At 42.9% G+C, this 14,125-nt stretch overlaps 2 protein-coding genes across 2 annotated transcripts in view; one reads left to right on the forward strand and one right to left on the reverse strand.

Moving 5' to 3' along the window:
* Positions 1–14,125, forward strand: part of psmd1 (proteasome 26S subunit, non-ATPase 1) — a 37,807-nt gene that overhangs the window by 8,029 nt on the left and 15,653 nt on the right. Inside the window, exon 16 of the mRNA XM_048977470.1 lies at positions 920–984. Coding sequence (XP_048833427.1) covers positions 920–984 — 65 coding nt within the window. The remainder of the gene's footprint in view (positions 1–919; positions 985–14,125) is intronic.
* htr2b (5-hydroxytryptamine (serotonin) receptor 2B, G protein-coupled) lies at positions 5,183–13,486 on the reverse strand. Its single transcript, XM_048977475.1, has 4 exons — positions 13,348–13,486; positions 12,139–12,712; positions 8,889–9,089; positions 5,183–6,794 (listed from the first exon to the last, which is right to left on the reverse strand). The coding sequence occupies exons 2-4, from the start codon at positions 12,395–12,397 to the stop codon at positions 5,893–5,895; spliced, it is 1,362 nt and encodes a 453-aa protein (XP_048833432.1). The 5' UTR covers positions 12,398–12,712; positions 13,348–13,486; the 3' UTR covers positions 5,183–5,892.

Genomic DNA, 14,125 nt, shown 5'->3' on the forward strand with positions numbered 1-14,125 from the left:
TTATAATTGTCTCAGGGAACACTCATGCAAAAGCAGTGGAGATGGACTTTTAAGCTTTTTTTAAAACATATGCTAGATAGTCTTGAAAAGAAATAAGCATTAAAATTGTAAAACTTGCTAAGTTTTTTTTTTTTTTTTCTCTCCCTATGACAGAGTATAAAAGTTGTTGCAAGACTTAAACTCCCTGTGCTATAATATCTGTATCAAATTGAAGGAAAGAAAAAGCCTGATCTTAATCTAGCTAACTAGCGATGCAAGAATTGGATTCGCATAGCATGTGATGTTGGTATTAATATCATGCATCGTTCAGTCTTACCGCATGTTTAAAAATCAGTTTAAAGTTTACCTCCGCTGCTTTTGCATTAGCACTACATGTTTCAGTACAAAATACCCCGCCTCGTGTTGTCATTTGGCGCCGGTACAGTTTTTACGGTAGGAGAAAACGTACTCTGAAGTACCGTACAGAGCGCGTAGGCCAGTTTGAGTCCTATTGAATGTATACATGCAGGAGTAAATCGACTCCCAAGCGCTTTATCTGGATTTCTTAGTCTGACAAAGAGAAATTCGACGTAGTATGATTTCTGTCTGGTTAACATGTTTACATGTACTAATGTAAACATGTAGTACTAATGTACTAATTAATGTGCATGTAAATGTACTGACTGCGATGAACTGGCCAGTCAAAAGACTAATTGTGCCTTTAATCAAAGATTGATAAATGTTGTAATGGCTTCAGGCTTTACTGCTGTACTACTAGCTGTTACTTAAAAGGAAATGTAATATTTTCAGGCATTCCTGTTATTTATAATTTTCAAATATTTAGGAAAGAATTACATTGCAGAGTAGCTTTGATCATGCCCACAAATATGTTTCTGCCGGGTGTGTGCCTTTGTGCTAACTGTGTGTGCTTTTTGGATAGGTGAGTGACGTCAATGACGATGTGAGGCGGGCCGCAGTGGAGTCAATCGGGTTTATCTTGTTCAGGTATGGTCATTTCACCTGCTGTCATACCGTTTTCCACCACTGGGTTGCTGCTTCTGCGTTTTGATTCCTCTGCTGTGGCATGCTTTGCTGCTAATTCTAAGTATGTGTACACAAAGCGAGAATTCCATTCATGGCTTAGGAATACTTTCCAAATTTGTGTGGAAAGTGTCATATAGATCCAATCATTCATTTTATCTTCCGTTTTTAACATTCCAAATCAGCTTCAGACATCATTTCCATGCTTCTTGTGAAAGTAGGTTTTTCCCTTCTGGGTTTTGGCCTGTGTCAAAACCAAAACATTAGTACCTTCCCGGTGTTTTCATTTGGTTTGTGGTAATTATGCTTGGTACTTCCAGTGTTTCAAACTGACTGATCGTGCAGATTGCTTCTTCATGGGTCGACAGACACGTCTGTTAGTTGGACTTGGCACGCTAGTCTCATTTCAGCTTTCTCTTCTGTGCTTAATGCTGGGTGAGTGTGTCATTCAAATGCTGGGGGATTATTACGAATCTTTATTTTAATATAATGCCTGGGCATAGGGGGTGATGCAATGACTGTGTAACCCCCAGTGTAATAGGGTGCCAGTGTTTGTATTTCTGTATCTTCTCAAACGGTCCTTGGGGCTTTCCATCTTGTCCACATTTTTGCTCCCTCTCTCTGGGCATCCGCAAGGACCAGGTTGAGAAACACTGCTCTAAATGACTTGTGTCCTGTCCTGAATGTCCCCTTCCCTGATTGCTTGCTTTAGTGTTATGCTGCATACACCTTTGTGGAAAGTGGATGGATATGGGCAGAGGGGCTTGCCCATCGTACTGTAAGGCAGGGTGACTGTCGCTTTCTGCCTCAGTAGACCACACTGGATTATTGATAAGGGATCAGTGTATGCACCGCCTGTGTTCCGGCAGGACATTGTATCCACTCTCCATGGAATGGTGAGAGTGTGGCGGGGAAGTTTATCATGGAAATATGCTCTGCTTCTGCTTAGCCTCTTCATCTCATGTTCCCTTTTGCTGTTTATATCATCCCATCCTTCATCTTTCCGTCTAAATTCCCACACTGGACTGCAGAAAGGTATTAAACATCATCCCGGGCCAAACTGAAGAACAGTGGACCTATTTTAAGCCCAAAAAAGGTTATGCGATATTGTTGTGATCAATCGACTGTAAGACAAACCCATTGTAAATCTTAGTGATGTTTAGAAAGTCTTAACAGCAGCCCTTCAGAAGAGCTGGGCTGGGGTGTCAGACAGGCGGCTTTTGGGTTGGGCTGCTTGATTACTTTTAAGACAATCTCAATTCATTCACCTAAGCAATTTCTCTCTCAAATGACAGATTCTGCCATGTTTCCATTAGCAAGAAGACCCATTGCATTCCCTTAAGCTGCCTCAACAAATGACAGGACTTCATTGCACCATGTGACTGGGAATAGGGGCAGAATAACAGGTGTTATAATAAAGAGCAGGCAAGGTTTAAGTTTTAGCATTTTTTTTGCATTTGGAGTTTGTTAAAAACCAGCACTGTGCCCTTGCAAAGTTGATGTGACAGTCCCTTTTCAGTAACGGTCATATTGTTGGAGGTGCAATCATGTCGAAATTTTGACCAATAGCGATATCGATATATTTTTGTCTAATATCATTGGTTGTAATAAACAGCTAACCTCTGAGCGACCTGTGAGGAGGGAGGGTTACCAGCAGTGAAACTTGCTGCACACATTAGTGGAATGATCTCCTTTTTATTCTGTGGAAAATATATGAGCAATGTAATGATTTAATAATGAATTGTAAACAGGTGCTTTGAATGAATTCGGGCAGGTGCTTTGAGACCAAGTATGAATGAGCCGATGAAATCTTTCTCCAGAATGAGAAATTTCTGATTTGTCCAATGCAATCATCTGTGATTTCAGTAGGTCATACATCGCAATAGGACATTTTGGTCAATGATGGACTATATATTTGACGGTGGTCCCATAAAATTATACTGTAGCAGCTGAAAAATTCCTATTGCCTAGCGATGTCTTAGTGCAACACTTTACATGTTTTTGCTAATGTTGGTGCAAACAAACCTACTGCACTGCCAGTCGTATAAAATTATAGCCCATACAATTATAAACAGTGCATAATACTTGATAACTATTGATTTATGTATTATACTTATAATTTTTATAGGGTACTCTTTCTATTTGTAAAAATACTGTAGTCCATGATATTTTCACAACTATTTGGTGCGGCTAAATATTGATGTACTGAACATTTTTCATTTTTGGGTGCGTCCTACCTAGTGTTGGGCGGTATTCCGGTTCATACCGAAAACCGTTTATTTTTGTTATGATACCAACAGTGTGGTTTTCGCGTCATTCGCCACACTTCACACAACTCCACTACAGTGCAGCCTCTCCCCTCCTCAATAGCTGCTGAACGCATTCACGCCGGTTAACACACACATACCGAGTTGGCTGAACATGGCATATGCTGCAGTTGAAAGCACTTGGTGTAAAAAAAAAAAAAAAAAAAAAAAAAGTTTGGAAGTATTTTGCAGATGAGTGTGGAAAGGCTAAAAATGTCGATAAGCTTCTAAGCAAACTGTTATTCAAAGTTGTGGCGATGAAGTGAAGTAGCACGTCAAACCTGGCGAAGCATCTTAAACACCAACATCCTGGCTAATAATGGCTAATAATAAAATAATATAGTTAATGTGGGAATAACGCAAAAATGTAAAACAAAAATGTGTTCTGTAAAATCCTGTGAAATGTAATTAACGTCGTTATATATAAAAAAATTTAAAATAAAATAAATACCGTTGTATACCACGAAACTGATATAACTTAAAAAAAAATACCATGACGTAAAGTTTTGGTCATACCGCCCAGGTCTAGTCCTAACTGAAAACAGTGTTAAGTAATTGCTAAGTGTACCTTATGGTTATTGTGGTGGTCAGGGACTCTGACCAATTGTACTTCCTGGGATGCATTTCCTACTCTTCTTTTTAGTTCTTTAGTTTTGTTTGACCAGGAACTAATGGAAGTGAGGCTTATGATGACAAACTTTGTTGATTGGTTGACCACAAGAGCAGGGAAAAGAGAGAGAAATAGTGACGCAAAAATGGAACAGGTGCATTTGAAGTACAGTAAATACATTAATGAATACCTTCTTTTGCTTGTCTCGGTATTTCTCCCTCGGACAATTCGATCTCTCTAATTAAACGTGAAAGTTGTCTTCTGTTTTGCGCTCTTACTTTCCTGTCTGTAGGTCTCATATTTCTTTCATTCATTTTTATTACAGGTTAAGTAACAAGGCAAATTTAACCAGCACCAATGTTCTATCACCGCTATCGATGGACCCTCTACCCTCAGCCATTTGCCAGGCAGGGGGGAGGTTGATATTGGTGAAACTTGCAGTGCTTGCTAGGGCAGATTAGCGGAATGGCATTACATTGTTTTATATTCTGTGGAAAACAATATCGAGCTGTAGGCCAGATTTAATAATGAACTATAAAGCTGCTACGGACTGAGGCTTTGAGACATTGTATAAAAGGTGAATGAGCCAATGAAATCCTGCACTATTTTTCGTTCTTGTTTTCATGTAACCTAGCAAAAGTTCCAGTGTTGCCTAATTCAGTGTGGAAGCGCTGAATGGTCTTCCGGGGAATTCTCTACTATTAGCAGACCTGCCTTTCTGTGGCCTGACAAAACCACTGGTCATGGTCCAGTAGCCACATGGGCAGAGGTGGAAAGTACAAATCCAGACCAAGGTTGTGTTTCAACCAACCAGTTGAGTGCACTGTGATTGTGAATCTTTACTCAGCTGGTTAGATCCCATGGGCCTGAATTTTCCTCCTCTACACATGGGTGCATTTGTTGGCCAGCGTTTCCAGCTGTGGTGATTTGTGCCAACCACATCACGCATTCTTTGGTTGTTCATTATGGCAAAAATCTTTGCCTGGGGAAAACACTTCATCACTGCTGCCTATTGCCCATTTAACTAGGTGCAGTAAACCAGAGCACCACATCTCAAGCTGATATAATTGATAGATGGCTGAAATGCACAGAATTTCTGAAATGGATTTTGAATGGGCAGTAATTATTTGGATCGTGTTCTAGTTGAAGGATTTTCCCTCCTTCATACTTTGCGACGTAGTCCATGTACTGTACGTAGCTGTCGGTCTGCTGAAGGGCACCCTCTTCAGTTAGCTAACCACTGGAGAACATCTTGCATGAGTAGTAATGTGTGACATCAGTGTTCTGGCTTTGAAAACATGGACTCCGTAAACATGTCTGGAAGTTTGTTTGGATTTCTTAATTTGAAACTGACTTAACCCATAAACTCCCCTTGGAGGCCACTTTTTATGATAAGGTACAGTGACCACTGCTGAATACAGTGCAAGGAAACCCAAGATGATGTTTATGTTGACAATAAAAGTGAAATTATTATACAATTTGTTAAATTTTTTCTTCTAAGAACATATGCTTTTTTATTTTTTTGGACCATCTTGTGTGCTGTATATTTTACCATATGCATTATTTGTAAAAGCATGTTTGCACTTATCTCTGATTCTATAGATTTGATATTTGTAACCCGGCAAGGCTGTTACAGATTGGCGGAGGCCCCCTTAGTGTCAGGATTACTCCTGTGGTGTCTGAACCCACTGCCCAGAGCACTGAGGAAGGCAGGAAGGTTACACCAGAAAAATGAATTAATTGTGGTGATATAAATCCACATCCAGAGCTTATAGAGCTGCTGTCAAAGGGCCCTGGCTAGGCACCGTGCCCTCTGGGAAAAGCATACATTTTATTTGTTTCTTGAGACGATACTCTTAGTATCGTTTAATTTCTTGGTGAATCTGTTCCATCGTCTGCTTGCCATTCCCTAGAACTGTAAGGCTCAGTTTGTATCCTGTTATTGCCTTCTGAAAGCTACAGGTAGCTGACCTGTTCTTCTGCTTTGCTGCCGATCTCTTTGAGAGGCAGAGTGTCCAGCAGGATGGTGGGGGAGGGGGCTGTGGGTACTGGTCGCCGCCGGAGTGGGCTCTGGTATGTCGAGTTTATGCCATTCTTCATGAACAGCTTGGAGTTCTCAGCCACGGAAGAGTGGAAGGAGATCTTACCGTGGCTCTGGTGGGCCGCCCTGGGGGGGCGTGCGCTGCCATAGTCACATGTGATGTAGCGGCTAAAAGCCTGTCGGAAGGTTTTGTTAAACAGGGTGTAGACCAAGGGGTTTATGCCTGAGGAGACGTAGCCCACCCAGACGAAGATCTCCATCAGCCTGCCTACGACATTCTTGTCACAGCTGTGGCAAAGGACAGAGGTGATGTTGGTGATGAAGAAGGGGCACCACATGACCACGAAGAGCAAAAAGACGATCCCCAGGACCTTAGAGGCCCTCTGTTCAGTGCTGAGGTTCTGCATGGATTTCTTGCCCATGGTTGACATCCTTCGGATAGGCACCTCGTCCCTGATATCCTGGCCCCCATGGCTGGACGTCTGCTTGCTCCAGGGGCTGTCCAGCCCCGCTGCCCTCCCTGACCATGGTTCCTTAGGTAACTCCTTCTGGAGGACGGAGGAGATAGTGTGTCTGCTGAGGCAGTGGGACACCCTGGCCCTGAGACGATAGGCTTTCTTTCTCAACACGAGGATGGTGAGCAGGTAGATGACCATCATGATGGTGAGCGGTATGAAGAACGCCGCCAGTGAGCCAAACACGATGAAGTCATGGAAGCTGTCGGGCTTGAGCACGCACGCATGGCTGTCGCTGAACGTGATGTTATTTGGAAGAGAGGAGTTCCTCAGCCCGATGATGGGGATGGGTATTGCTATACCTGCAAGAGAGCAGATCCCATTATTCCTCTTATGATTTGTGCAGTACACACAGTTACAGCAACTAGTATATGATTATCTATACGTCGTAGCACTGGCAGTTATTTTGGGAGTCTGTGTTCACCTACAATTCAGTCTCTAGGTTTTGTGTTCCTTCATTCTTCTTGTGAGCTTTAGAAGTGTAATACAACCAGTGATGAAGTAAATGGTTGGCGGTACCATCAGCAAACCAGAAGGCAGGGTCAGACGGTCCCAGGAGCAATTGGCACCTAAGGGTGCACAAAGCTTAAATCACACTGCTGCCCTTGGGATTTGACCTGGTGACCTTCCAGTCACAGGCACACCGTGCTGAGCCACTGTCCCGCACACCACCCCATGTCATCTCTTCTTTTTGCTTACAGCTACAGCTTCAGATGCAGCTGAGCTCTTGAAACAATTTCGTAAGGCAGTTTTCCCCCTGGAAAATAACTGCCTAAAACCGTCAAACACTGTAAACAGGCCATTAATACCTGACCCATATTAAATATAACCATAACAATGCAGTGAACTTGTACTTCATTACTGGCATTGTCCTCATCTGAATATAATTACTTTCCACTTATCTGGTGATGTGTGGTGAAGTGCTTGGTCAGGAGACATTGTGCGCCGACAGCTAGTAAAAGCTTGTATATTCTTCTGTTCACAGGCTGTATTAATCAGACTGCATTTTGGGTCTGTTTTTGAAGGTTGTGTGAGACAAAGCGGTTTTTCCGTTGTACCAGGTAACACATTTTTGCTCAGTGATAGTATTTGATTTGTGTTTGTTTTTCCATTCGTTTGTCTACTAGCAGAGAATGACATCATAAAGCATTTTGTAATAAATTCAAAAATCCCTATTATAGTATATTATAGTATTTTATAGAGCTGGGCGTGATGAAAATTGACATATGTTTTCATGCAGTTCTCACATGGGGGAGGTTAAGTTTTGCAAAAACATTCTTAATCTGTCATAAGAAACACAACTTGGCAAGCGATGCAGATTTAATGATGCTGCCTTTTCAAGATTATCTAGTGCATGTAAAAAAAAAAATAAAAAATCAGTTTAATGTCTCGTATGAGCTTTGCGTGTGCTCTTAGCCTTTTGCAGCATCACCAGTTTGGTGACACTAGGTAGATAAGTTCTGTTTGGTTATAGTTCATTTTGGCTAGACTAACTCATTTTTTACGTTATAAATATCACAAAGAAATCACATGGCAAAATCCTATTTAAACTTTTTCTGATATCACACGGCCTTATAGCAGATTTTTTTTTTTAATCGTGCCATTAAATTCTCGTCATCTCGTTGAATCTGTTCTGTTCTTCAAATCAGATGACAGTGAAAACTTGGGTCTCTTCATTTGTCCATACATCCATTATTGCTACTTGTTTTTTTTATTATTTAATTTTTCTTAATTGTGATTTTTTTTAAGTTTGCAAATACACATTTTCAAGATGGTTGTATTGCGTTTGAAGACTGGTTGTTTGCATAACCAATTGACAATAAACATGTTTGCAACTCATACCACAAACTACCAAAAAAGCACCCTGCTGGCTTTTTTCTAGCATTAGAAACCTTGGACACTGTGTTGCTGGATTTTAATAAGCACCTATAAAGTTTTTCGTACTTTCCTGAAAGTGTGTGTGTGTGTGTCTGTGTGTCGGGGAACACATGGTTAAAATAAAGCTACAGGCTTTCCCTGGGTGGGGGTGCCGTAGCCTCTGCCGCCATGCTTTGTAGAAATAAGCTGCCTTCATTTTAATCCTGCACCAAAGCCTGTGATAAGCTTTTGCACTGCTTTTAAATCTTTAATTCTTATAAAAAAAAAAATAGAATCATTTTGCTGCAGTTGACGTTTCACATTTTAAGAGATGAGTTGTTGATCGTTTTATCTGTATCACTGCCATTAGCTGTGTTGTGTACATGATGACAGGTCATGAATAGGGGAATCCAGGTGAAAATGGATGTTGTTTTGAGGAGGTTCTAAAAACATGCTTCAGGAGTTTCTTAGGTTAGGGGAAGGTCTTGAATATAGACATTGCAGTCTTACAGTTTGCTTGGTTTATCAAACATACTCACCGATTGATATGAGCCACACCACAGCGATTTTCATCATCGCTTTGGCCCTGGACTTGAACTGGCTGTGCTGGATGGGCCTCTTGATGGCGACATAGCGGTCCAGAGAGATGGCGCACAGGTGCATGATGGAGGCGGTGGAGAACAGCACGTCCAGGAATAGCCAGATGGGGCAGAGGAACTCTGGGAGGGGCCAGCCAGAGTCTATGGCAAGGCAGGGAGGTGGTGGTGGTTGGGGGGAGGGAGAGAGGCACCTGTGAGACCCTCACTGGCATCTCATCATGTGGTCAAAAATGACCAGCACTCGTGCGGTACAGAGAAACATAGGCACCTGGTACAGAAATTACCTACTGATGTAATCACTGTAATGCTGGGGAAATAAGCAGAGTTTAGGTCAATTATATTTCTGTCAGATTCCTTTGATTTAGTGACTGTGAACTAGTGTGACGTTGCTGTTTAGGCTTACGATTGTCCCAACTCAAAAGAGCAAAGGCTGCCTGAACAGTCAATTTGGTTGACGTCTGTTGAACGCTGGTTGTCCTTCTCGTCCGTACTTAATTTTTCTGTATGTCATGATCCTCTCCTTCAGTAAGCTGGGGCAAGCAAGCAAGCACTCACTTCATTGCTGACCTGAAGTATTTAATTGTGCTGATCAGGAGAGCTGAGCATTGATTGTCTCTCACAAGAGTGACGGGAATGCTTTGTATATGGGAAGAGGTGAGAAATGGGAATATCAGACGGTCCCTCAAATCCAGAAGTGGGCAGTCTGAGCTGCTGCAGAAGGTCGCGTTGCTCTCCCAGCAGCGTACCTCTCTGTGCTGTCTGACGTCTCAAGAGCTTGACAAAATGTCAAATGCCTATTTGTCCAGGAGATTGTCAGTCCGTACTCGCTTCTAAAGATCAAACTTGGCATCATGCCAAGTGTTACTAATTCCACTCTAAGTTACTAGCTGTTCTAATTTTACATCATTAATATTAACCTGACAATGTAAAATAGTTTATTTCTGCTGCTAGGAATGATGGATGATGGTGTTATTTCTTACTGGGCAAAGTGTACCAGGAAAGTGGGGGGTTTAAGGGAAACAATGGGACAGTTGTTTAAGGAGTTATTACAACAAAAGTGGGCTGTTATTTTTCCACGAGAATGTTAATGTGGTGTGTGTTGTGTAGAGAATGACATGGAGGAAGCGTTTGGATATGTGAATGAGTCCTTGTTGACAGACTGGACTTTCTGCCACAAAGCCAGTAGGTGCTAGTTTAAGCTCATTCGTAGTCAAAGCAGACTTTTCTCAAAGCCTCGTGTTACTTCAGCAGTAAATGGCAGATCAGTCATGGCTCCTACACTCACGAGAAGGTGGTCATGTATTTTATTTTGCTGAATGCTTCCTTCTCAAGTTAGCAGGCTGTGGTAGAGCCATAACAGGGTTTCCAAATGACCCTTTCCAGAAGCCCATCTTAAAATGTCCATAAAATCCATAATCCGCGGAATATAAAGATACTTGGCCAGTAGAACACGTCAGGGCAGGAGGGTCTGCTGTGCTCTCGGCTTGGGTGTCTCGAGCGTACTGGCCTTTGGCTGTACCCTTGGCGTCGGAGTCTTCAGCGTACTGGTCTTCTGTGCTCTCGGCTTGGGTGTCTCGAGCGTACTGGAAGCCTGTCCCCTATTACCTATGTAGAGCCTGCATGTCCTCCTTCATAGCTTCTCCCACAGTCATCTACTTCGGGTAGTTGGTCTCTCTAGGCTTGTGTGTATGTGTCCTGCATTAGAATGGACTATCCTTCTATGTACTTGATTTCTGGCCTTGTCTTGTGTGTGTTTTGTTTCCAGCGGATATACTCCTACTTGAGTTGTAGGAAAGTAAATAAAGCTTGCTTGTAAAAGCTCAGTGATCCTGCTGGTGTGTTAGGTTGTTTAATTGTGATGTTTATTGACTTCCTGAATCCATCCTCTACAGTGCACCCAATAGTTTTGCCCTGTGGGCCTTATAAGTGGAAATGGTTTGCAAACTAATGGTGATTTCACTCTAGTGAAGAACGGGGATTCCCATGTGTACGTGCAGTTTTTGGTCAGTTTGTATGGCCTGTAGTGTAAGCTCTTAAGGAAAGGCGCACACTGTACCTGCCTCAGGCCATCTGGTCTGTCAGAATTGCGGCGTTTGATTTCGAAGGTCTGACATAATCGGCCTTTTTGTTCATGCACGGGCTGCATGAATGGACCACTGCCACATCTCGTCCATTCTAAATAAGTGGGAATAACGGCTCGTTTGGGTATTGGTGATGGACCGGAGGTTGAGCTGAATTTTTTATTTTTTTTGTATTTGAGACTGGGGAGTTTCATCCAGACGCTGAGCAGGATGGCTTGCTATACTGAAAGAGAGCGACCCTCTGTATGTACATGGAGTGTCCGGCTGATATTTACCTGCCTGTGTAAGAGGAGCCTGAGTCACACAATGGTATGCGCACTGGCCTTTCTCAGGCTCACACACCCAGACGCATTGCTCTGCAACTTTTTTCCAGTTCATTTTTTTGTGTGTTTGGCAGAAATTTACAAGTGTTCGTTTGAACTTTGAGTTCACAGTCTTGTCTCCAGCATACCACAGCTGGGATCTTTGATCAACTCCTTCCCTTGTTCCTACTTGGGAGTGAGGTCTGCTTTTTATTGTGGGATTTGGTTATTGAAGGCAATCATGCTCTGTTTATTCCATTTGGAGACCCCCTCTCTCCCCCTTTGTATACATATTCTGCTAGTGACAGTCCATGATACCCACAATCCTCTGATTCAGGGGAGGCAGTATGCAAAGCATGCAGCTATGCTTATTTATGCACATGATTGCATGCATACAGATAATTATCTCGTTAGCAGGACGTCGAGCTGAGAAGATCGATTGTCTGCAGGTGCAGATTTTGAAATCTTCGTGATTAAAATTTGATGAATGGTGGAAGGCTTATTTTGTGGTCAAGAATTCTAAATACCACAGTATACCATATTACCAAAATACTGCCCTGGCTTTAAATCTGTTCGTAGAAGTTTACCCTTTTCACTACATTATTTGTGTCCATCTGTTACAATACAAAGGGAAAAGTCAAGCATGAACTAGGATTAGCACATCAGCTACTAGGCGATGTCATGCAATTTATGCAGCAAGCTGCAAACAATTTTTTTATTACCAATTATTATTAATGTAATCCAGTAGCTGCTGCAGTCCTAAATAAGTGTCTTGACTGTGTGGCTGGACCACCGGTACATACTTACTGAAGAGCACGGTGACCAGGGCGATGGGCATCACCAGCAGCCCCACCAGCAGGTCAGCCACCGCCAGCGACATTAGGAAGTAGTTAGTGGCGTTCTGCAGCTTCTTCTCCAAGGAGACTGCCAGAATGACCAGAATATTGCCCCCAATGGTGGGGAGGATGACGACAATGATGAGCAGCGAGGCCCAGTGCAACTCGCCACCTCCCCCTGCTGCAGAGCCGTTAATGAGGCCCGAGGCGTCGGGTGCCAGCGAGGGCATCTAGTGGTGGGATCTGTCACTGTGGCCAGCTGGTGTGTGACTAGGGGCTCTGCTCTGGCTTCCTCAGGGGACACAGCCAGCATGATCACCAGGGCCCACAGGTTGGGGGCTGGGGGGGGCACTTTTGATGGTCCTGCTTACGGGGAGTTCATTTCCTGGGTGTGGGCTGAAATACTCTAGCCAGGTGTTGCTCTTGACTGAAAGTGCCTGTAATCCGTCAGCACGTTGTACTTCCACAGTTAAGCAAGTCCCTTGGCTCGCTTCATAGGCAGTCGTGTGTTTCCCTGCTGCTCAGGCTTGTGCGGTCGCCTTGACCTGGAGACAGGACACCACAATCATCATGCTTGCTGCACATTTACTCTGATGTGTCTGACTCACGGCAGAAGTGAAACATGAAAACCAGTTGTAAATGACACCTGAATGAGCTGCCTTGTTAACTTTCATTTGCTCTGGGAGTTTTGGACTGAATTCTATATTTTTAATCTACTAATAGATTCTCCTCATTTACTTTTTAGTGCAGTCTGTAAGGATATTGCGTTGTTATCCCTGTGCTCTGTGTTATTGGGGCTGGGTTGTTCCTTGTAGATTTGAAGCATGAGGAAGTGAGCTAGTGCTTTTATTACATTGCATTATTGCAGTAGCCATGCATCTTCACATTTGAAGTGCATTAGATGTAATGCAAATGTAACAATTTTTCAGGATGCCCATTCAGTGCTTTGATTCAGTTTACATACTCCTGTAACTGCCCTTGCTGAAAAGGTATTAGTGGCGTTTACTGTGAAATTCTAGCTACCAATACGCAGTGCAGTTAGCTTGTGGGAATCTGTAAAATGTAGCAGATGTAAACATTTTATATCTGGCTATAAATACGACTTGCTGTTAATGACATTTTCTTACCTCCATATAGTGCTTAAATGTGGTGTCAGGGTAAAATTAAGAGTCTTTCTTACCTGCGATGTCCTCTGGCTCACAGTTCAGGGTCAGGCTTCATCTTCAGGATATAATAGATCTGGAGTTCAGACCATTCTCACAGACTGTGCATCCCTCTTTGCCCAGTGAAAGATAAGTACTCCGTCATCCTGTTTGTCCCAGATTCCTGTATTCTCACCAGATTTCTTAATTCTGATTCACAATCCCCGTATTCTCACTGGATTTCTTAATTCTCTTTGAGCCATGTTCTCTGCATCTCTTGCTAGGCTTTCTCTTTAGCTCAGATGATCCTGAGATGAGTCTCTGTCATCGCCGCTCATAACTTCTGAGTTTCTCCCCCTGTGTCCTTTTCCCTCTCTCTACCTCCCTCCCCCCTTCTCTCTCTCTCTCTCTCTCTCTCTCTCTCTCTCTCTCTCTCTCTCGCTCTCTGTCTTTTTGCATCTGGTTGACTTGGGTCCCCCCATTCCTCCACTCCCTGGAATTTGCTTGAATGCCCATGTGAGGGGACAGCAGATAAATGCCTTTCAGCTGGATGTGTGCCTGCGGTTCTGGGAGGTCATTTCCCTCTGACATTGCTGACCTGCTCTTTATATTTGCCTTGTTACTGCTCCCCTCTCTGCAGTAGTGTCCAGCCACGTTAAGATGCTGCTATACTGATTTTACAGTGCTAGACCTCCTCTGTTAGTGTTCATGAAACCCAAAGATCTGCATCACTTGGCTTAAAACAATAAATTATTGTCAAATATAGTAACCAAAAAATAGGGAAATTTACTATTTATTATTCCAAAAATGTTCATT

Source organism: Brienomyrus brachyistius, chromosome 15 (assembly GCF_023856365.1).
Source record: "Brienomyrus brachyistius isolate T26 chromosome 15, BBRACH_0.4, whole genome shotgun sequence".
In the NCBI taxonomy this organism is placed as follows: Eukaryota; Metazoa; Chordata; class Actinopteri; order Osteoglossiformes; family Mormyridae; genus Brienomyrus; species Brienomyrus brachyistius.

Bases quoted from the DNA above. Each gene is read 5' to 3' on its own strand.
- htr2b (XM_048977475.1), bottom strand. From the start codon at position 12,397: ATGCCCTCGCTGGCACCCGACGCCTCGGGCCTCATTAACGGCTCTGCA. The intron at 9,090-12,138 runs GTAAGTATGTAC...GCCTTGCCATAG, and splicing joins CCTGGTCACCGTGCTCTTCA to ACTCTGGCTGGCCCCTCCCA. The intron at 6,795-8,888 runs GTGAGTATGTTT...GCTCTCTTGCAG, and splicing joins GGTGTGGCTCATATCAATCG to GTATAGCAATACCCATCCCC.